The sequence below is a fragment of the Chinchilla lanigera genome, unplaced genomic scaffold (assembly GCF_000276665.1).
Source record: "Chinchilla lanigera isolate Chin_1 unplaced genomic scaffold, ChiLan1.0 scaffold00031, whole genome shotgun sequence".
NCBI lineage: Eukaryota > Metazoa > Chordata > Mammalia > Rodentia > Chinchillidae > Chinchilla > Chinchilla lanigera.
Genome location: NW_004955432.1, coordinates 7,530,239 through 7,553,074, shown reverse-complemented (window position 1 = coordinate 7,553,074; position 22,836 = coordinate 7,530,239). Strand labels below are relative to the sequence as shown.

Below are 22,836 nucleotides of genomic sequence, written 5' to 3'. Positions count from 1 at the left end.
TCGCTGTTATTTCTCTCTGGATAACAGAAAGCAGATACAAAAGAGTATATATTGTGTGATTTCATTTATGTAAAGTTAAAGATTGGGCAAAGTCAATCCATAGGGATAGAAATTAGAATAGTGATTAATTGAAGGTGCTGGATGAGAGGATAAAGAAATCTTATAGGGAGATGGGAATGTTATATTTGAACTGGAGTATGTTCATTAAAACCTACCAAAATATATAAGATCTACACACTTTACTGTAATTATACTCTAATTATAAAAAAGAATATTAAACTTTCACAAGGTTAAAAAATGACATTATAGGCACTTAAAGAATTCATAGTTTCAGTTGATTGGGAGATCTGAACAAAATTTTGATTTATAGGCAAACATACCTTCCTTTGAATGTGATGTTCACAAAGACCAGATAAGATAAGTAATATATCAGACTGGATTTCTAAAAGAATGGCCTCTTCTTTTTCGTTAGGATGGCTTATAATATTTTTAAAGATTCCTGGTATAAAAATTTAAAGAATGTAATGTTATTGGACACTGTTTTTTTAAATTTGGATCAGTCACATTTTGGAAATACTTCCAAAAAATCTCTTCACCTAGGGAAACCATTTTATTTTTTTTTTATTTTTATTTATTTTTATTTTTTGGTTTTTCTCTGGTACCGGGAACCGAACTCACGACCTTGCGCTTGCCAGGCAGGCGCTTTGCCGCTGAGCTAAATCCCCAGCCCCGGGAAACCATTTTAGAGAGGTTATTTTCAATGCATACTGATGCAGAAATTATAGACAAGGGGAGATAAGTGGATTCCTTAAGCTCTCAATACAATCAATCATAGAAGTTTTATAAACATGTGTAAAGCCCCACATATGTAGACAGTCTCAGTACAATTATTAGTTCCACATATATAGAAATTCTAGTACAGAATTAATGTTGTGTCATGAAAAGATTCCCCCACAGCTGAGAGTGGTGGCATACACCTGTAATCCCAGCCATGTGGGAGGCTGAGGCAGGAGGATTGCCAGTTTGAGGCTTGTGTTTCCTAGGTTCAATCCCTAGGAAAGCCTTTGCAAATAATGGCCAAATTTCTGACTGTAGTTTGCCTCATCTCTTCCTTTCTTCCTTTCTTTTTTTCCAATACCAGGAATCGAATTCATGACCTTGTGCTTGCCAGGCAGGCGCTGTGCCACTGAGCTAAATCCCCAGCACCCCTTTCTTCATTTTTAACAAAAGTAGAAGACCTGCCTACGTCTGTTTCTATCTCATCTTTCTCTCTGCATTTTCTCATCTTTCTGAGAATGTCATCAACAACTTTAGGTTGCAGAATTCCATGTCCTTCAAAACCCTTCCCTTCTAATCAACACTAAAAAAGATTTAAAAACAGCGACTATCAGCCACTATCACTGCGGAAATGACATTCACAATGAAATCTGGCCTCAAAAAATGAATTTCACTGGGAATCAAACTCTGGACCTTACGTTCTCCAGGCAGACGCTTGTGCCACAGAGCTATGTCCTCCTGCCCCTTAAGCTTAAAATATTGAACAAAACATTGTTTCCTCTGTTAAAGTGGTCACTGATTTTAGGAGGAAGGCATGAAGGTATGTTCCCAAGGAAACCACAGCTATATCCACAGCTGGCCTTAAAGAACTACTCTTGTCCCTGATGGAATACAGGTGGAGGGCCAGACCCTAGGGAGGAATCTGATGAAGGGCCAGGCCTAGACAGAGGGTGTGCATTCCTTCATCAGGAACAACTTCAAGAATTCTGAGACCAGCCTTGCCCAGGTCTCCTTCTCTTTTTTTAAATGATCTCATTCTGAGTACAGGCTTGAAATTTCCCTGCAGCTGGTAACATATAATACATTCTTACTGGATTATTTTCTTCATATTCAGGTATCCTTTAATTCTTTGCCTTACCCCTCCCCTTATTCTATTCCAAGTCATGCTATTTCTTCCAGATTCTTCTTCCTCAAACACATATTGTATAGATAGCCTGATTAATCCAAACTTAGGTAATATATGCTTTTCTCCTGGTACACGTGCTTTTCCTTAGTTATCTCAGGGACAGGGTCTCTAGTGTCCTGATATATACATGTTTGTGATCCCAGTGTCTATGCAGAAATTATACTTACACAGAAATTGCATTTACAACTTATAATGCAATTACTGTTTTTTGAGCAGGTCGCTACTGTACTCCACAGCTGTTAGATTAAAAAAGGTAGAGCTCCCTGCCTCTGTGAACTCATGTGATAAAGATCAGCTTCTTACTAGTTAAAGGAAAAAGGCAGACATTTTTGCCTACTCCCTTTTCAATACACTTTCATCTCCCTTACTAGCATTGTAATTGGAGGGCTCTATCCCTTTCTACGAATGTTGGATGAAAAGGTAGAACAGTTGTGCAGCAGGCATTTGTAACTAATGGATAGCTGGCACTGCTTTAATTGGGACCTTGACTGCCCTCACAGGCTGCTGTGTTGGAAGGCTTTGATGCTACTGGGAGGTAGGGGCTGAGGGAAGGAAGGAAGGAAGCAAGCTCACAGAGGGCCTGACCCCTTCCTCTTCCTCGCTCTCTCTCTCTTACGTCTGGCCACCATGCGGTAGTAGCTTCCTCTTCAAGTGCTCCCACCACGATGAACCGCCTCATTACAGGACCAAAAGCAAAAGCCAACTGACTCCAGACTGACACTTGTGAAACTGAGCCAAACCACACCTTTGCTCCTCATAAGTTCATTTATTTCAGACATCATTTGTCACAGTAATGGAAGTTAACACGATCAGGTTAGAGCCATCCCTCTGTGTCTTTGTGTGACTGGTTCCAGAATCCCCTTGGTTACCAAAATCCATGGATGTCCACATCCCTTGTATATATTTGCATATAAACCAAACATATCTTCCTGTGTACTTTAAATAATCTCTAGATTACTTATAATACCTAATACAATGAAAATGTTATATCGCTTAGGGAATAATGACAAGAAAGAAACACTGTACATTCCCAGTTCAGTCATAGTATTTATTTCTGAACTATTTTTGATGTGCAGTTACTTGAAGCCCTGCACGCAGAATCCAACAGTATGGAGGGCCAACTGCACATGATTTATATGCAGTCACTGACTGTGCGTGATTGAAACAACTCTGACTTTTCAGACTGGGAAAGGGGAGGGCTGGAGAGCTACTCTACATTCTAAAAGGTCAATCAGTTTTTGTTTAGGGATTCTGAATTTTACACTGAGCTTACATGTACACAGTTCAAGGAACAAGGGGGCTTACCACAGTCAGCTGCAAACTTACACGCTAAGTACCTGTGTGCTAACGTGGCGAATGCAATCGGAAATATAATGTCATCCTCTTTTAAAATGGCTCTGGAATGCTTGGCCAAAAGTAGTGATCATATTATTAGACAAATGAAACACCACAATGCCCTAAAAAGATAACCATAGATCAAATGATCTCTGAGTGGAGGAAACCAACGTTTAAAGGAATAATGATGCCGGGCGTGGTGGGGCACGCCTGTAATCCCAGCACTCGGGAGGCTGAGGCAGGAGGCTTCTTGTGAGTTCGAGACCAGCCTGGGCTAGAGTCAGCTCAAGGCCAGCCTCAACTGCAGAGTGAGACCCTGTCTTAAAAAAACAAACAAAAAAAAACACACAAAAAGGAATAATGATGATGAGATTTCACTAAGAAGAAAATGTGAACAAAGATCAAGAAAATATTCAGGAGTTTCTCAGCCATAAAGATGAAATAAATTTGTAGAAAAATATTTCAAACAAAATCTCTTATATATGTGATATATATATATGTGTATATATATATATATATATTTTTTTTTTTTTTCTTTTACCGGTAACTACCACATTAAACTTTACCTATCAATTGCTGAATTGTTCCCTTTTCACAAAGATCTGCATTCACAGTCTCATTTTCAAGGTGGACCATGGCTCTCAGGAGTCTTAAAGTGTAACGCATCTGTGCAAACTTGTTGCCACGGCCACTGGTACCATGGAAACTGTTACCATGACTAAAGAAGGGATCTGTGGAGAAAAATTAATCATTTATTTTATATCAAAGAATTTAAAATATAAAACATTTCAAATAAACAATGTGTCAGGTACATAAGTTTATTGTTGTGTTTTATTTTTGGTTTTGTTTTTTTTTTCCGGTACTGGGAATCGAACTCACGACCTTGCGCTTGTCAGGCAGGCGCTGTGCCGCTGAGCTAAACCCCCAGCCCCTGGGGTACATAAGTTTAAACAGATGTCAAAATGTTGCCGTATTTCTTCACTGTGTAGAAAATATCCTATCCCCCTCTTCTATTCTCAGATTGAAATATGTGCCCTAAAATTTTACTCAAAAATATATTTTATGTATGTTTTGTAACTTTCAGATATGCAATATTATGTTTTGAAAGTTATTCTCATTGTCATAAGTAGACCTAGATCAGTCATTTTAATTGCATTCAGTATTCACTGTATAAATGAATCACAGTTTATCTACCTACTAGTATAAACTGCCATGATAAACATTCTGGGTCATGTTTGCTTTACGCTGAGGGGTTTTTCCACGTGACACCAGGACCACCATACTCACTGAGGATGAGCAAGTTGCCAAATTGTTTCCCAAGGTTTAACACTGGATTGATTTTTTTTCAAATCGGTTAAGTGTGAAACTGTAGTTCATTTTTATCTGAATTTGTATTTCAAATGGCAAGTGATTCCAGGATTACTAATAGGACTGAAGGTTTTAAATGTTTTTGGAAAAATTCAAGATTTTTTTTCTGTGACATGTTAGTCCCCACCCTTTGTATAACACTTTAATGAATTATCTTCTTATATATTAAGAGCTGTCTATGAATTTAGATTTTAATTCTTGACCAGTCACAGGGGTAGTAAATGTCTTCTCTCAAACTGTATTTTTGTAAATTTTTTTTTTTTTGTCTTTTTGAGACAGGGTCTCACTATGCAGTTCAGATTGGCCTTGAGCTCACTTTGTAGTCCAGGCTGGTCTGGAACTTGCAACGATCCTCCTGCCTCAGCCTCCCAAGTGCTGGGATTACAGGCATGTGCTACCATGCCCGGCTTCTCTCAAATTGTAGATTGATATTTTATTCCGATTTTTGTCATACAACCATTTTGAAACTTTACGATTGTCAAATATATCAATTTTTCCCTGTATAGCTTAAACTTATTCTTTTTAAAGAAATCTTTTCTAATAGCAGTATCTATAGTAAAGATATTTTCCCATGTTTTCTTTTAAAAGTTTTACAGTTTAAACTTTTCCTATTTAAATCTTTAACTCATTTTGCTATTTATCTTCTTTTTAGCAAAGTGGAAGGATCTAATTTTCACCTTTTTACACTGGGGACAACTATTCAGTATCCTTCACTCACTGATTGCAAAAATGGTCTCTGAAAATGAAATGTCAGTGTTCCATATATCCCCGTTCACTGGCCCAGTACCACACACTTCATTACTATGGATATATGAAAAATGATCCACTATAGCTTGGTAAAAAAGCAAGGCAAGTCTTTCCTTCTTTAAGTTTTCTTTAAAAGTTTCTTTAAAAAGTAGCTTTATGCTTAAAGCTTAAAAATTTCAAATACTATACTTGCCTGAGTATTGGGTGTTGGCTAAATGTGTGGGTTTTGGAACCTGAGTTAAAACTTTGCTTTGCTACTTACAGTGTGGCCAAGAACAAGTTACTGAATTTCAGAGATTGAGTTTTACCCATCTCCAGGTTTTTCAGGTGGACTAAGGTGTTTAAGATCTAGCATATAGTAGATACTCAACAACTGTTAGCTATCTGTGCTCTCTGAGTAGGCAGTATTTTTTTGTTTTGCAGTCTTCTGTAAACATAAATGATGTAAATATAGACAAATAATTGTTTTGTTTAGTGAAAAGTGACTTAAATTTAGTAACTCTATATGTTAGAAACATGAAAATAAGGTAAAACTTTTTACCTGTTTTATGAATAAATGAGTAATACTGTTTCAAAATTTTTATTGGTGCATGTTTATAGTACATAATGTTTACTTTTTTGTGGGGAGTTGGTCCATGTATATAATACCTCTTAATTTTTCAGAATCCTCTTTCCCTTCTCAATCTCTCTCTCTCTCTCCATCCATCTCTTGATCCCCTTCCCTTTTTTGGACATGAATGCAATAAATAATACAGAATATCCTTTTTTGAGGTGGGTTCTAGGTTGCCCAGCTGGCCTCAAACTTATGAATTCAAATGATCCTCACGCTTTAGCCTGCCAAGTAGCTGGGAGCACACACACACACGTATCAACACACCTGGCTATTCCTGATGTTACACAAATGCACCATACAAAATTATTTAAGAGCAAAATTGCTAGCAGAAAAGAAATAGTGCCTGGTGTGGTGGTGCATGCCTATAATCATAGCACTTGGGAGGCTGAGGCAGGAGGATTCCCAAGAATTCAGGGCCAGCCTGGGCAACATAGTGAGACTCTATCTCAGAAACAAAAAAGAAAAGAAAAGAAAAGAAAGAAAAAGAAACAGTATTTTTCTGACAAATTTTAAAATATATGAATATTTAAAATATTTACATATTTCCTCTCCAAGAATTGAAATAATACACACTATGCTCTGCTAACTTGATAGATTATATAGGGAGTTATTACTTTTGGCTAGAAATCTATATTTTAAACTCCATGAAGGTAAGGATTTTTATTTCAAATATAAATGTATTTTGAGCAGCTAAAATAGTATCTAGCAACTAGCAGACAGTAAGGAAACACTTGTTTAATGAATGTAATAAAACATGGCCAGGATTCATTTCCTTCTAAATATAATTTTTGGAGAGGCCTAATAGAACAAAAATTTAAACCAATTTATATCATGATTTAGGCATGTATCAACTATTGTTATAACATTTACTAACATCTGACTATGAAATCTCAATTTTTTTAATATTAAAAGGACAGAGTTACATATTTTTATTTCTTGTCACTATAACTTTATATATATTGAGAATTGAGAAAATAGGTAGATTCAGTTTTGGCCAGACTCCTGAAGGGACGCTCACCTTCACTCTCACACCACTCCAGAAACGCCAGGACACGGGCGTTTCCCTGGCACGACAAGTACTCTTCTATTAGCAAGGGAGCAACCGAGGACAAAGTCGCGATCGCATGCAGTTGTAATTCTTCGTACTGTGCTGCAGACCATTCCATCACTTTGTGTTTCTCAGGCTTTTTAACATAGGTAAGTAGAGCCAAAACAACTTTGCCATCAATTAACAGCTATGAGAAAGGACCAAAGACACTTTGTTAGACACATAATTAACAACTTTATTTAATCTAAGAAAATTAAAGAGGTCAAATTTTGTAGTTTGTTGATGATCATTTCTTTTTTTTTTTTTTTTTTTTTTGGTGTTTTTGTGACATTGTCTCACTATGCAGTTCAGGCTGGCCTTGAGCTCACTTTGTAGCCCAGGCTGGTCTTGAACTTGCAACGATTCTCCTACTTCAGCTTCCCAAGAGCTGGGATTACAGGCCTGCGCCACCACACCAGGCTATCGATGATCATTTCAAAACATTCCCTTTCTAAATATCACATATATGGCAGGTACCAAAAACACACAGAAACAAAAACTCCAAACAAAACAGTAACAGTAACGGGCAATTATTTTGTCTCTCTGGCTTACATATATATAATTTAGCTTCTGCTTAGGATAAAACCATATAAGTGGAAAATTTGAAGCAAATAAACCTTGGCATTTCCCCCCTCTGCCTTTTTGAAGGAATTTTGGGGGGTGCAGGGGGTCAGCCTCATGGTCTCGTGCATGCTATGTGATATTCTACCAACATACTATACCCTAGCCCTCAAAAGAAACATCTCATAGACTCATTGTGTACCTTAAGAGGCAATTTTTCTAAAGTAATGACTATAGCTAATCTTTAACCACACACAAAATAACTTCTCCAAGTGTTTCATCAAGTGAATGTCAGGTGGGTTACAAGCTGTGTTTAATTATATGCCTCGTATTTTAAAATTTTCTTGTATCTAGCATTTCTTTTTTTGTTTTTTTTTTGGTTTTTCTCTGGTACCGGGAACTGAACTCACGACCTTGCGCTTGCCAGGCAGGCGCTTTGCCGCTGAGCTAAATCCCCAGCCCCGAATCTAGCATTTCAATAAAAATAAAATAAGAATGCATAGCTATTATAAAATGACAACAGAGGTAATATAGCTGATTCTGATGGATCATAATTATAATTAATGAGCATAAAGTATGTGCAATATTATACTTAATTTTCCACTAATTTGACATTGTCCTATAGGTTTTTCCAAAATAGCAATTATTAATTTTTCTAAATTCTCTAAGTAGTCCACTAGCCTCTCACTTTAGTGTAATATGGGAAGGACACAAGATTTAGAGTTGAGAGAAAAGGACTAACCCCTCATTCCAGCATCACTGTGAGAATTAAGCTGATGATGATTACGAAGGGCTCTGTGAACTGCAAAGATCGTATGTGTTATCAACTCGATAATGGACTCTGCTGTCTGTGAAATGTTCAGTCAACTAAAACTGGCTTATAAAGTGTAGGGCAAATTTTATTTATTCCCTTGTATCTGTCATTTTCAGTTATATAACACTCTACTGTAATAATAAATCATATTTTATGGAATGATTTTCTATTTGGTATTTTAGAAAATATGCTTAGGATCTATACATTATATATTTGTGATACTAATAATAAAGTTATAACTCTAGGCACAATTTCTTTTTCTAAGCATTGAAAAAAAATATATATATATATATTTCTCGAAGAGTCCACACACACCAAAAAAATGCTGGGTTCTTCAGATCCTCATAATAACTCCACGATGATATTTTAGTTCCATGTGGAAGGTGAGCTACCTAGAATTTACAGAAATTTAAAAACGTCTTCCAGGACATATTCCAGGAAAACAACAGCACTGGAATTCTGCCTGACTAAAGCCTTACCACACTGTACTGTACCACATTTATGTTATCAGTATTGATATGGGTAGAATGAATTTCCCTTTATTTTTATGAAAAGAAAAAGAGCTTTAAAGACTTTTAGGACTAAAAGGAAATTTTAATTAATGTAGTAACTAAGCCAATAGAACTGTAATATAATTTTCTGTCCCTTTAGTTTATGAAACCTTCATCTCAACCTCACACAAGCCCTATGAGCGAGGCAGATGTTTCCTGATCTTTCCCCTCAGAGGAGAACTGAACCTCTGGAAGCGTAGGTAATCTGCTGAGGCCACACAGTTAGCAGGTGCTACGTGAGAAGTGAAATTCAGTTCCGATTCTCTTCAAATCTCATTATGCTGTTATATAGGAAATAAAGTACTAATTTAATCTATACATAATCAAAACCTTAAAGATATTAGGCTTGTGTAAAGAAAAAGGGGGTTCAAGCTGGTTGTGGTGACACACACTTGTAATCCCAGTTCTCTGGGAAGCTGAGGCAGGAAGATCACAAGTTCAAGTTTTGTCTGACAATTTAGTGGCTGAGTTAGAACTTGTCTCAAAATAAAAAATAAATGGCTGGGGACATAGCTCAGTGTAAAGGCCCTAGGTTCAAACCCCAGAAAAGAAGAAAAAAGAAAACGCAAGTTCATAAGGGATTGAAGTTGGTGATACAGAGGTTACCAATTTATTTTAGCTTTAAGTTGTCCCTTGTCATTATCAGAAACAGATGCACAGGCCTGGATGAACTTCTTTCCTTTGGTGTTACCCTCTCCAGGAGCTCTAATAAATATTCATACATCAGCAAATTTCTTAGTTTCTGCTGTTTTCCTTTGGCTTATGTGGTTTAAATTTATTTCACTGTTTATTAACAGGTAAGAAAAGGAAATTTAAAATTTGTTCTCTTGGTTTTTGAGACATGGTCTCACTATGTAGTTCAGGCTGGCCTTGAACTCACTATACAGCCTAGGCTCGTCTCGAACTCACAAGGATCCTCCTGCTTCAGCCTCTTGTTGGTTTTTCTCTGGTACCAGGAACCGAACTCATGACCTTGCGCTTGCCAGGCAAGCGCTTTTGCCGCTGAGCTAAATCCCCAGCCCCTGCTTCAGCCTCTTGTGTGCTGGGATTATAGGTGTGAGCCACCATGCCTGGTGCAAGTTTTTTAAAAAGCTGAAATTCAAAGCAAGAGGAGTATGTTATTTTTCATGGTAAAGATATGGACGGACGAAATATTTAGTCATGACTTTGAAAAGGTTCTGTTACAAAGTGAGATGACCTGTATTTTCTCATTTTGTTTATTCTTTACCTGTACAGTAGGCAAATCTTTACATAAGATCACAATTATGTTGAATAGCAATTTCTTCAACTCAAAATCTTCATAGGAATTAGACAGCTTAAGACCTTTTACCAAAGGGTTTTGACTCTTAACTGTAAAGAAAAAAATAAAATAAAATGATATATAAGATACATGAGGACAATTACCAGAATTTTAAAGTTTTATGTTTTTTTACCTTCATTAAAAGTTGTAAACAGGATCAGATCTCTGGTAAAGCCACATTCCTAATATCAAAATACAAAACATTCAGAAAGATGAATTATTTGGGATGGAAACTGTGATAAAGACATTCAATTTATGTATCACTCCATTTATGAAATTTATGTACTGTAATTCATTTAAATTTATAAGTACTAATACTAGGAAAGAATAAAGTAAGAAAATAAAAGCACATAGTTAGCCTTGTATTTTACTTAATTTTAAATTTGCTTCTGTAGGTTCTAAAAAGTATGTTACATTATTCTACAAATATTTTCCAGGAGATGGTTTAAAAGTTATTTATTTATTTATTTTTGAGACAGGGTCTCACTATACAGTTCAGGCTGGCTTGAGCTCACTTTGTAGCCCAGGCTGGTCTAGAACTTGCAGTGATCCTCCTGTCTCAGCCTCCCAAGTGCTGGGATTACAGGTGTGTGCCTCCATGCTCGGCTGGTTTAAAATTTAATAAGAACCCAAAGTGTGTCAGGCCTATACAATTATTTCAGGAGCTCATTATCTATACCTTTAAGTGAACAAGTAGAGACTGAAGGGAAGTGAGAACTCTGAAAGATGTAAATGGCACTATGTACATTCCTATTCTCCCTTTTAAAAAAACAAGCGCAGGCCCTACCTGGTAGCTTGCGCGGACACTAAAATTCTGAGTATACCTGAAGTCTTAGTGGCCTGAAGAATCAGACAACAGAGATAACCGTAGTCACAGGACAGTAAAGGGTGAAAATCCCACAAAGGAGAGAACTATGGAGGCGGAACCCCAATTACTGAACGTAAACCCTTCTCAAGTCACAGGCTGATGTCTAGGCGCACAAGAGCAGAGAACTCTCAGTCAGGCAAGAACAACAGAACTGGGATCTGAACTCTTCACCACAGGCATGTCTCCACTAATTGTTATGGTTCGGGTCTAGATGTCTCCCAGAGCCTCATGCAGTCATGGGTTTTTTCAGAAGTGGCTGAATCCCGAGTGTGTGATGCTGGGATTAAGGGTGTGTGATTAGTAAACTGGCCCACTGATTGGACTGGCACAACCCTAATCTTCATAGACCGGGTACAGTACAAGGGGCAGAAAGAGGCTTCTCTCTCTCCTGCCTCACTGCTTTGGTACCTTGTGGGCACCATGGACGCTTCTCTGTGATGTCTGTCTGCCACGTCACCTTGCCTTGGAGCCAGCCGATGATGGACTGAAACCTCTAAATGGACCAACTTGGAGCTGAGTAAACCTTTCCCCCTTTAACTCTGGGTGTCAGGTGTTTTGTCTCAGCAACAAAGAAAGTAACTAAGACAGTACTTAAATGCTTATTAATAATAAAAACTGTTCCTAGGAGTTGTATATCAGAGCCTAGAGTAAGGATGCTCATACTGAATGAAAACACAGCAACTCTCTGTAGAAAACAGAAACTATACAAAGAAACTAAAAGGAAATTATAAAAATAAAAGACATATCTAAATTAAAAAATATACAAGCCAGACGTGGTGACACACGCCTGTAATCCTAGCACTCGGGAGGCCGTGGCAGGAGGATCGTAGCAAGTTCAAGGCCGGCCTGGGCTACAAAGTGAGCTCAAGGCCAGCCTGAACTGCATACGCAAGACCCTGTCTCAAAAAGACAAAAAAATTATATATATATATGATTAGTAATAGAAAAAAAAGAAGCCAGTGATTTTAAATACTTACATTAAAATAATTAATAATAAAAAATGATTGAAGGAGAATAAACAGCCTTACAAACTATGAAACAATATCAAAATGTCAAACATACAAATAATTGGAGTTCTAGCATACAGAGACACAAGAATGGGGTTTTAAAAATATTTAAAGAAATAATGACCACAAATTCTCCCTATCTGGTTATAGACTTAAATTTATACACCGAAGAGCTCCATGAAACACAAAAACAAGATAAATATGAAGGCGATCACATCTTGGGACAACCTCTGGAAACCAAAGGTAGAGTAAAAAAGCTCAAAAATAGCCAGAGCAAAAAAATGATACTCTGCACAAGGGGAAACAATTTGGAATAACAAGCACTTCTCACTGGAAAAAAATGGGAAACCAGAAATCAGTGGAACATCATCTTTAAAGTTCTACAAAAGATTTTTTCAGCCTAGAATTCTATATTCAGCGAACGTACACTTTAAGGATGAATGTGAATTAAAGATATTTGCAGATAAAAGAAAGCTATCAGCCTGTTGAGAGCAGCCAGCACGTTTGCATCAGCAGAAAAGGTAAAGGGAGTTCTGCCTGGGAAAGAGAAATGGTGCCAGAGGGAGACTCCTCATCAGGGGAGGAAGGAAAGAAAAGCCTCACAAAGGGTAGATCTGTGTGTGAATGATAAAACATGAGGTGTATTGAAATTTTCTGAAGGAATGCAAAGGACTGGCACAGTGAAAGTATAACGGTGACCATCATGACATTACAATATGACTTGGCCTTACAAAAAATACATAAATATTACAACATAATTTCAGACTTCTGGCTCCCATGCCCACCACCTCTGCAATTAAAACAGATACAATTTGACTTATACTTACAATCATTGGTGCTCCCTGGTTTTGAGCTATAATTGTAGTGATCACTAATATGTCATTTCTAAGCTGGCGATCATAATGACTGAAACCTCTCATAAACAGATTTTTAAATACTTCCTTCAGAGTCCTAGAAAATAAAACCGTTATTTTAAAAATACTGTTGTTATGGATTCAATGTTGTGTTCCTCCAAAATTCATACAGCATCATTAGGAGATGGGACCTGTGGAGGTGATTAGGTCATGAGGGGTAGACCCCTTGCAAATGGGATTAGTGCCCTTATAGTAGGAACCCCAGAGGGCTCCTTTGCACATCTTTTTCCATGTGAAGAGACAGGAAGTCAGCAGTCTGTGGCTGAGAAGAGACACCATCTGTACCCTGATCAAGGGGTCTAGTCTCCATAACTGGGAGAAATAAATTATTGTTGTTTACAAAACACTCAGTCTGTGCTACTTGTTACGGTGACCTGAACTATAGAAATACTGTGTCTATCAACAAAGTCTTCCTCTTGTCAAGGCATCTTAGGTCTTTGATGTTATGGTTCCCTGTTAATCTTTACTAACACTGTTAGCCTCATCTCTTACCATTCTACCCTGGTTTTTTTTTTGCCTTACTACAATGAATTTAAGTTTTTTGATTTTGCTAAATTCCGTTTTCATTTCTTCCCCTACTCCCCATCTAGGGTGCTCTCTGCATGCAAAATTTTTCTGTGTTGCCAGTTCCTATTTACTACTCAGATAGTAGGCTAAGGTTCATCAGGAAGTGCTTATTAATTCTTCAAGTCTGGGTCAAGTTGCTACTCAAGTAGACAACTGTAACTTTGCCTCTTGGGACCAACTTTCACTTTTCATGCTCACAGTATCCTTGTCTCTATTTAGGGATTGACTTATCCTTAACTTTTGGCCCTGTGCAGCTGCCTTCAGATAGACAGACAGACAGATAGTTAGATAGATCTATTTCAACCATAAGGATAATGACATTTTGTCACTTGCAGGAAAATGGGTGTGTCTGGAAACCACCATGTTGCATAAATAAAGCAGACTCAGAAGGACAAATATTGTATGTTTTCCCTAATATGTGGAACCAAAAAAAAAAAAAAAAAAACCCATGAAAGTAGAAGGAAGTCTATTGTTAGGCGAAAAGGTTAAGTGGAAGGGAAGTGGAAGGGAGGGTAGTGGGGGATGGATATGATCAAAATATATTATACACATTTAAGCCAGGCATGGTGGTGCATAGCCGTAATCCCAGCACTCTGGGAAGCTGAGGCAGGAAGACTGTAAATTTGGGCCTAGCTTAGGCAACTTACCGAGACCTTGTCTCTAAATAAAAAAGGACGAGAGATATAACTCAGTGCAAAGGCCCTAGTTTCAATCCTCAGTACCGTTAAAAAAACAAAACAAAAAAACTGCATTGAAACAAAAAACAGTAGCAATAAAAGTAAGTAAGCCTACAAGTTTATTATTCATTTATTCAATCAATGATTACTGTCTGCTCTGTGCCAAGTTTAGGACTAGGCTATAAAAGTACAACTGGAAAAAATACAGCCATGCTCTCTACTTTCATGGTATTTACATTATACTAGAGAAAAAGGACAAGTAAATAGACAACTAAGAAAAAGTGTACTAAATGTTATGAAAGAAATTACCCTAAAGTGCTGACTATTCACAAGAGGCTGTCTTTTCTTCAAGGAATATTTTTTAGTTCCTTTGTCCAGAATTAGAGGGCTGTGATTGCTTGAGTTTGTTTCTGTGAAGTCCATTCTGTTTTATTCGTCTACATTTTTATTTTTATGCCAGTACCGTACTGTTTTTGATACTATTGCTTGGTAGTATAATTTTAGATTGGGTATTATGCTGCCTCCAGCCTTGCTCTTTTTGCTTAGGATTATTTTTGCTATTCTGGGTCTTTTGTGTCTCGATATGGATTCTGTAATTTTTTTTTCTACTTGTATGATGACTGCCACTGGAATTTTGATAGGGATTGCACTGACTCTGTAGATTGCTTTTTTTAAAAAAAATTTTTATTTTAAAGAGTAAAAGAAGGATAACATAATAAGGGGGTGGGCTTATCAAATTACAGACAAACTGGTAGGAAATTATCAATGGTTATTGTTTTACATATTGTTATTGTCGATTGCTTTTGATAACTGGCCATTCTGACAATATTAAGTCTGCCAATCCATAAACATGGGACGTCTTTCCATCTTCTGGTGTCTTCTTTAATTTCTTTCACAATATTCTGACATTTTCATTGTAGAGATCTTTTACCTCCTTGGTTAGATTGATCCCTAGTTATTATTTTTTTGAAGCTATTGTGAATAGAATTGTTTTCCCAATTTATTTCTGTTAGTCCATTACTTGTGTTTAGAAAAGCTATTTGTTGTTGATTTTATATTCTGCTGTTGCTGATTTTTCTCGAAGTATTTGGAAGACAGTAAGCCCTCTACAAGAGATTCACTGAATAAGTGAAATAATTCTTCTAAATGTCTAATTTTACTCTATACACATGCAAAGGCATAATTTAGCCTTAACAGGCTATTTTAAAAGCCTTCCACAAAGAAAAGCATGGCTTCTTCCTCCGGAGACCCAGAGGATCTATTGTTATTCAATAGTGCACACACAAAAATGTCCTGAAACATAGCTAGGGGATTAATCAGACAGGCACTCCCAATGGAATAGGGAGTCAAAGATGTTAGTTACATCTCTGGCTACTTTTTTTTTTTAAGGATAAAAGATGCTCCTATTCAGTCGCATATACATACATCAAACATTCCAAGGTACTAAGCTGCTGTATGATTTCCTCTTTTGGAGACTTTTCCAGTAAGTTCCAAAGTATTTCTGATGAACGAAACAGGAGCTGTCCAGAGGGATCTGGGTCATTGAGGTGAACACAGATTTCGCTGGCTGCTTGAGCTTTCACCATTAAAGCACAATTAACTTCTAAAAAGAAATTTTAAAAATTATGTTCTATAGCCTTTATATTGTTGAATGGGAACAAAAATAATTGTCAATAAGGTATTCCAATTTAATAACAGGATACAAACCAGAAGTTGAGAGATGCTGCAGAACTTTAAGCACCCAAAGTTTCTCAATGAGTTGATTTTCAAGCAAGGCCATTGACTGAACCATTGTTTTGGCCAATCCTCCGACCTCAGCCATTTTAGCCTTGTATGATGAACTAGCTTGCTGGTAACCTAACACAGTTAGTAAATCTGTATGGTTATTCCACACAATGATAATTAAGACAAAGGAATGATTAATTTGTTACTTAATGGTAATAATAACAACTTTATGAAAACATATGGTATTTAAAAATTAGCATAGATTTGGGCAAACTTTTCCTTTAAAGGACCAGCTAGTATGCATTTTAAATACACAGGTTTCTGTCTTCTTAATTAGAGTGTTGTATCATGTAACAACATGATACAACATGTTGAGAAGACCGCCATAAACAACACCATAATTAAGGTGTATAGCTGTGTTCCAGCAACACTTTATTTGCAGTGCTGAGGTCCACAGTTTGCTGATTCCTGGAGTTGCATTTGAAATAAGATCTCAAAGTACATCTCAGCCTCTAAAAGAGACAACATTTCTTATTTCTCAATAGATATAACTTTCTGGTAAAAGGAAATGAGGTGATTACAAATACTGAATGTTTTCCCTATTCAAGACAGTGCCTTACTTTGGTGCTTTCAAAGGACAACAATCACATGCTGTCGGTGGTCAAATAAGAGCAAAAATACAATGCTGCTTTGATAAATGGTCATGAATGAAATGGTATTTTGGGAAGACTGATTCTTGGAATGTCTCACAAGAACTTCCTTCTGCCTTAAGTTCTGTTGCAGTTGGACAGGTGCCCGGCTAATTACATTTTAGTCCAAAGGATCAAATAAATAAATAAATACTTGCTCATCTGAGATAAGACTCTCTTCTCTTTTGGTGATCTCACTTATCTAATTCCCTGAACAGCTTGTCTTTTGAGACTGATTAGATTCCTTAACTTTGCAATATTTGCTTTCCTGTAATTTCACCATCTAGAGTTAACATTACTGTTTTAAAATATTTCTTGCTGAGATTTTTGACTTATGCACAGAATCTTATGTTCTACCCTAGGCCACTAAATTTGTGATAAGCTTTTCCCTAAGCTATAAATTATTTCCCCCAATCATGATTTTATTTGTATAATAGTCTATTATATGGATAGTCAAAATGTGCTTTATATTTGCTATGTATTTTTTTTCTATTGAGTTTATGTTTCCATAGAAGGACATGATAACTCAAAGGCTCATGGACTTGATTCCTATCTCCGGAGCTTTGTCTCTTCCAACTGCTCTAGTGTGGAATTTGTAGCTGTGGTTCCAGAGGTACCCCCATGCCCATCATTTGAAACCAACTCTGTGACAGACAGAACACTCTTTATGACTCTCAAGAACTCCTGTGTTAACTGGTGCACCACTAGCTTCCTTTTTTTTTACAAAGGGTGTCTGTATTCTGCAAGCTTGTGCTCTTAATTGTAACTTCTCATACCTTTTTCTTTTCCCAGAATTGTGCCCTCTCATTTCCCACTCACTAAATTCTAGCTCCTTTGTCTAAAAAAACTTTATTTCTCTACCTTAAGAACAATAAAACCCAAATAACCTTTCTTTAACTTTGCTACCAGTTAAGCTATTTTCCATCTTGCTTCTTTACAATTTGACCTTAAAATACAAGTCCGTGTTCATGAACTAGCTGTGCTCCTTCCTTCTCAAACTTGCTGTCTCTACTCTCCTAGCACTACCATTCTCTAGCCTTGCATCTGCTAGGACTACTAATTTTTAAATATATAAGAAAAAATAATTTTATTAGAAAATTTAAGTAACATAAATAAAAACTATTATAAGCTTATTTACATGTGAGTTAATTAAGTCATAAATATCTGGCAATAAAAATCTCATGGAAACCCCCAACCTATATATATATATAATTTTGAAAGATGATTGAAGAGGTCAAGACTACAAAAAAAGATCCAAGAGTTTTTAGTGCACTAGGTTGGTGAGCCCTTTGTGTCTTCCCAGTTCAGAGGGAAATGAGATGACAGATCAATGAGACTTCACCTGGAATATGCTTCTTTGGTGGTTCTGCATGATAAAAGTTGACAATACACTTACAGATTTGTATCCTCAATTCAGAACTGGGTATTTTCATTAAGTCACCTGCCAGAAGGATAAAGGAATGCTATGTGATAACACTGCTGCAGATTCTTTGCAAAGTTAAAGCACAAAATATTATAAGAAACATTCCCATCGGAGATTCAACCTGGAAGCCATAACTTTTACCACGGCATGCATACTCAGTCATGCATCACTTAATGATGGGATACATTCTGGGAAATGTGTCATCAGGCAATTTCATTATGTGAACATCAGAGAGTGTACGTAGGCAAACAGAAGATTAAATCAAGTGCAAGAGAAAATGGTGCAATCAAGAGTCACGGTAAACACCAGATGTAGAAGGCTGCTGCTGGCATAACATGCTATGCTGCTTTATAGTTAACTTTTCTTTAATAAATAGAAAGAATATGCTCTGAGTGATAAAAATATAGTAGTAAATTCATAGGCCCACAATACAAGTGTTCATTATCAAGTATGTATTGTACATGATTGTACAAGTGTGCACTATACTTTTGTACACCTTGAAATGCAGGTTTATTTACACCAGCATTATCACAAACATGGGAGTAATGACATATGCTAATTTCATGCTAAATTTTAATTCTATGGTACCACCCATCTGATATATATGCGATCTGTTATTGACTGAAATGTGGTGATATGGTGCATGACTACATATGCAAACATACACACACATACAATGACAACCTGAGTTTATCGTTCTACATTGGGCCCCTCATTCAATTCATCAGAACAGAATAATGACTGCTAACATAAATGCTGAGCCAGACTAAGATGAAATTCTGGCTCTACTATAATTACTATCTGCGTAAACTTGTGTCTTAGCTGTCTTATCTATTAAATGAGTATAACAATATAGCTACAGTACATCTGAGGTCACGAGAATCAGATGAGTTAGCACAATGAGAAAAGTGCTGAGAATGGCACCTAGCATGTATCTGGCATATCTAGTAAGCGCTACCTGTATTAGCTGCTATCTCCAAGGCATAGGCTAGCATTTTTCTTTTCAAGTTGCTGCTCAGCAACTGGCTGCCATTAGTAATGCATCATATCCCTAAAGTTCCAGGTGAGCTCCCTCTTCATTTTGCTGGCAGGCTAGAAGAAAGACCGTTCAGGAATCTTTGCCCAGCAAAAAATAGTTTTACGTTCAAGTTACTGGGGTGGGGTTGGAGAATAGGGAAGGTTCCTTTTCAGCCATATATAAACTACTACTGAACTAGCCTTAGCTTGTACAGTAATTTAAACCATATTAATGTACAGGGATGATCCTCAGGGGAACCTGAAGATAATCTGTGCGGCTCTGCAAGTGACCTGTGCCCTTGGGATGCCTGAGGACAACAGGAATTGTAGCATTTGTGTTAGGATCGAACCCAACCTGCTTGGACTCTCTGTGAGCCAAAGACTGAGAAGGCTGATCTTCCCCCAAGACCTGAGTTTTGGCATAGGTCTTGTTAGCATTCATGTCTAGGAGCGGTCGGCAGTGAGGAAACAAGAAGACAAGGAGGGGACACAAGGGAAAGCCTCAGTCTTGATTAGGGAGAATTTGTTTGCAGAAGATGTCACTTTAGAAAAGTAAAGGTTATTCCCCCAATTTTACTTTTCAGACCCTTCTTTTGGAGTTAGGAAATCACTATGGTTTGAAAAGCATTAGGTGACAAGAACAATTAAACATTTCAGACAAAACTAGCCAACCATGCAAATTTATGGTAAATTCTAGGGTTTTTCATCTGCTTCTCCACCATTTTAGTCCTTGTAAATGTAAACCATTTCTCACAACTTTGGTCAGACTTCTTTCCTTACACATTTCTGGAATTCGGCTCTTGAATTACAAATATCTATATATAATTTCGAAGAAAATATAACTTACTAGTACATAGTAGAAACTGGAAGTTATTGTAACAGTCATAAATAGCCTCTGTTCAATACTTCATACTATATACAAGTATTTTAGTTTAAACTCATGCTTCCAAGAATTAAAAAAAAAAACAGATGAGTAGCATTTGCAGTAAGCAATCAATGAAGGGATCACACATTAAGCTGAGAGTTCATATTGCCATCAAACAGTAATATGTTTTATTGGTAGACAGTCATTAAGGAGAGTAGGCTGACAATAAGAAATGGCCATGTGTTTATCCTGCAAATTTCTGCCAACAGTTTTGGAGGCAGTATTTTAAAATAAGGAGGGCAACAGAGACATTTTAAAAATAGTATTGCTAACAAAAACTACACTTCTTACCTGTTAATACTACCATGTCCTCTTTTGGGCTGGTTTCTTTTTATAACAGATTCACAAAGTTAAAATCTCCCATTATTTCTCAACCTTATTTCTTAAGGTCTTTTTCTTTAATGCCTTATGTTTAATCTAACATCCATGACACCTTCACCTATCCTCTATAAAACTATTGAGCAATCACCATTAAAAAGATTTATTGGGTCAATCATGTATCTTTTATTTCTCTTTTACAAATAAAGACCTCAGTTAATAGGCATAACTTCGATGTAGAATTTATTTTGGGAACATGCTATCAGGTCTCAGGGGCTTACTCAAAACAGTGAGTGTTTCATTGGCCTCATTTCCTAGGAAATTATTTTCTCTCTTTAGAAAGTTAAGCAATAACAATATCAATAGGTATCAATATCATTGGTATATAACAATATAATAATCTCAAGCAGATATAAATGTGTATTTATATTTTTCATATTTTTTGTATAAAATATGGTACTTGAATCTTTTTTTTTTGGTTTTTCTCTGGTACTGGGAACCGAACTCACGACCTTGCGCTTGTCAGGCAGGCGCTTTTGCCGCTGAGCTAAATCCCCAGCCCCTGGTACTTGAATCTTAATGTGCATTTTAAAGTTCTTAATGTTTCATTTTATAATTTGTATTTAAAATCTTAGATCTTTTAATGAACAGTAAGGTGCTCAATGATTCTAGCAACTCAGCATAAGAGTTCAAAGCTGAAGACATGGGGTTCCTGAAAGAAGAGGGCATAAACTTTCTGAGTTAAAAATAAGTTCATGAGTGGGTTCCTCTGCCTGGCAGCTGCCTCCTCACACCTTGGCTTTGCCAAAGAGGAAAAACTAGACTGAGACCCAGGACAGACCGGTCCTGGACTTGCAGGTACACACATGCCTTTGGAGGGCAAACCACTGGAACTCAGGAGACCCAGGACAACTGGTCAGGGCTTGCAGAGTGATCAGCGAGACTGGCGACGTGGAAATGTCTGAAGAAGCAGTGAGGAGCCAGCAGCTGGGCTCTGGAGAACTCCACCAACAGAAGACCAGTCCCAGCCTCCACGTCCAGAGGCCAAGATCAGTTCCATTCCCAGCATGATTCCCATGGCAAACTTGGCTGGAATACACAGCACGTTTCTGGGATCTGACATGGACACTATTGCAGAACTATAAACACCAGAGATATTTTGCTACATTCATTTTCCCTTGTTTGTCTGGTTGGCTATTAGTTTTCTGTCTGGTTGGAAGTTGTGTTGTTTGCCTTGTACTTTGTGGTTATTTTTGTTTTTGTTTTCATTTTTTTTCTCCTCTCTAGGGTCTACTTTTTCTTTCATTTCTTGTTTTCTTCCTTTCTTTTCCATTATCGTTCTCTTTCTTCCTACTTTTTTCACTGTTTATGTTTCTGACCTGTTTTTTCATTTTCTTCTACTCATCCTCTTTCTCTCTTTCTTCAACTACTTTTTGAATTAAAACTTTCAAGTAGTAAACATTGTCTCTTCCCTTTCTGGTTACTGCTCTGCATTCTATTTCATTCTTTCCCTCCTGTGTCCTCCAGTTTCCCAAAACTCGGGTGATTATCCTTTGACCTCCAGCTTTGGCTCCTCTTTTTTTGACCTCATTCATCACTGTATACTGTCCCCTACCCATCTTAACCCTCCAACCTCCAGAAAAAGGGTAAAATCACTCCACTAAGGGGGAAAATCACTACATATAAGTACATGGTATATATTTGATTTTGTTATATAACTTTAGAGTTTGCTCCTGTGGTTGCAGGTAGCAGGTTAATGGTTATCATAGTTAGTTTGTCAGTAGTTAAGCTACACTTGAAACTACTGTTATTACTAACTGCACTGCTTTAGCCAGGATATCATACATGTTATAATCAGTTTTTCTCCCCTGTATGATAACACTGTGATTGTATGGGGTCATAATCACAACCACAAGCCAGTATCAAAGGACTGGGTGCTGAACCAAATAGTAACATTGCATCCTTTACAAATTAGGAAAGTAGGTTTTTGGGATAGCTATAAAGAACCTGTGACATCTAGAGGACATCCCTGAAGAACAGACATCTCCTAGGGAAGCCTGAATACTAGTGATAAACTTATCACAAGAAATTGGCAGTTATTGGGATAGCTATAAAGAAGCAGCTAAATCTAGAGGACATCCCTGAAGAACAGACATCTCCTAGGGAAGCCTCAATACTAGTGATAAAGCTACCATAAGAAATTGGCAAGCATCAACACAGAAAGCAAAACAAAATAAAAAAGGGAAAACAGCAAACGACAAGACCCAGAAGGAAAATGCAACCCCAGACTCCAAGTCTACTCATGACAAGCCTAGAGCACAATGAGATAGATTAAACTGGAAGTCAAACACTGGAACTTTCTGAAAT

The 22,836-nt window shown here is 37.1% G+C and overlaps 1 protein-coding gene across 3 annotated transcripts in view; it reads right to left on the bottom strand.

Moving 5' to 3' along the window:
• Positions 1-22,836, bottom strand: part of Cfap69 (cilia and flagella associated protein 69) — a 67,892-nt gene that overhangs the window by 16,725 nt on the left and 28,331 nt on the right. The window contains exons 1-10 of one of the 3 annotated variants that reach the window (XM_005387990.2): positions 19,168-20,904; positions 18,129-18,227; positions 16,080-16,247; positions 15,798-15,975; positions 13,042-13,165; positions 10,473-10,521; positions 10,268-10,389; positions 7,045-7,261; positions 3,865-4,029; positions 381-499 (exon numbers count right to left, since the gene is read on the bottom strand). In XM_005387990.2, coding sequence (XP_005388047.1) covers positions 381-499; positions 3,865-4,029; positions 7,045-7,261; positions 10,268-10,389; positions 10,473-10,521; positions 13,042-13,165; positions 15,798-15,975; positions 16,080-16,247; positions 18,129-18,227; positions 19,168-19,204 — 1,278 coding nt within the window. In that variant the 5' untranslated portion in view covers positions 19,205-20,904. Of the gene's footprint in view, positions 1-380; positions 500-3,864; positions 4,030-7,044; positions 7,262-10,267; positions 10,390-10,472; positions 10,522-13,041; positions 13,166-15,797; positions 15,976-16,079; positions 16,248-18,128; positions 18,228-19,167; positions 20,905-22,836 lie in introns of those variants that run through there. The other 2 variants (XM_005387987.2, XM_005387988.2) reach the window with 2 other exon arrangements.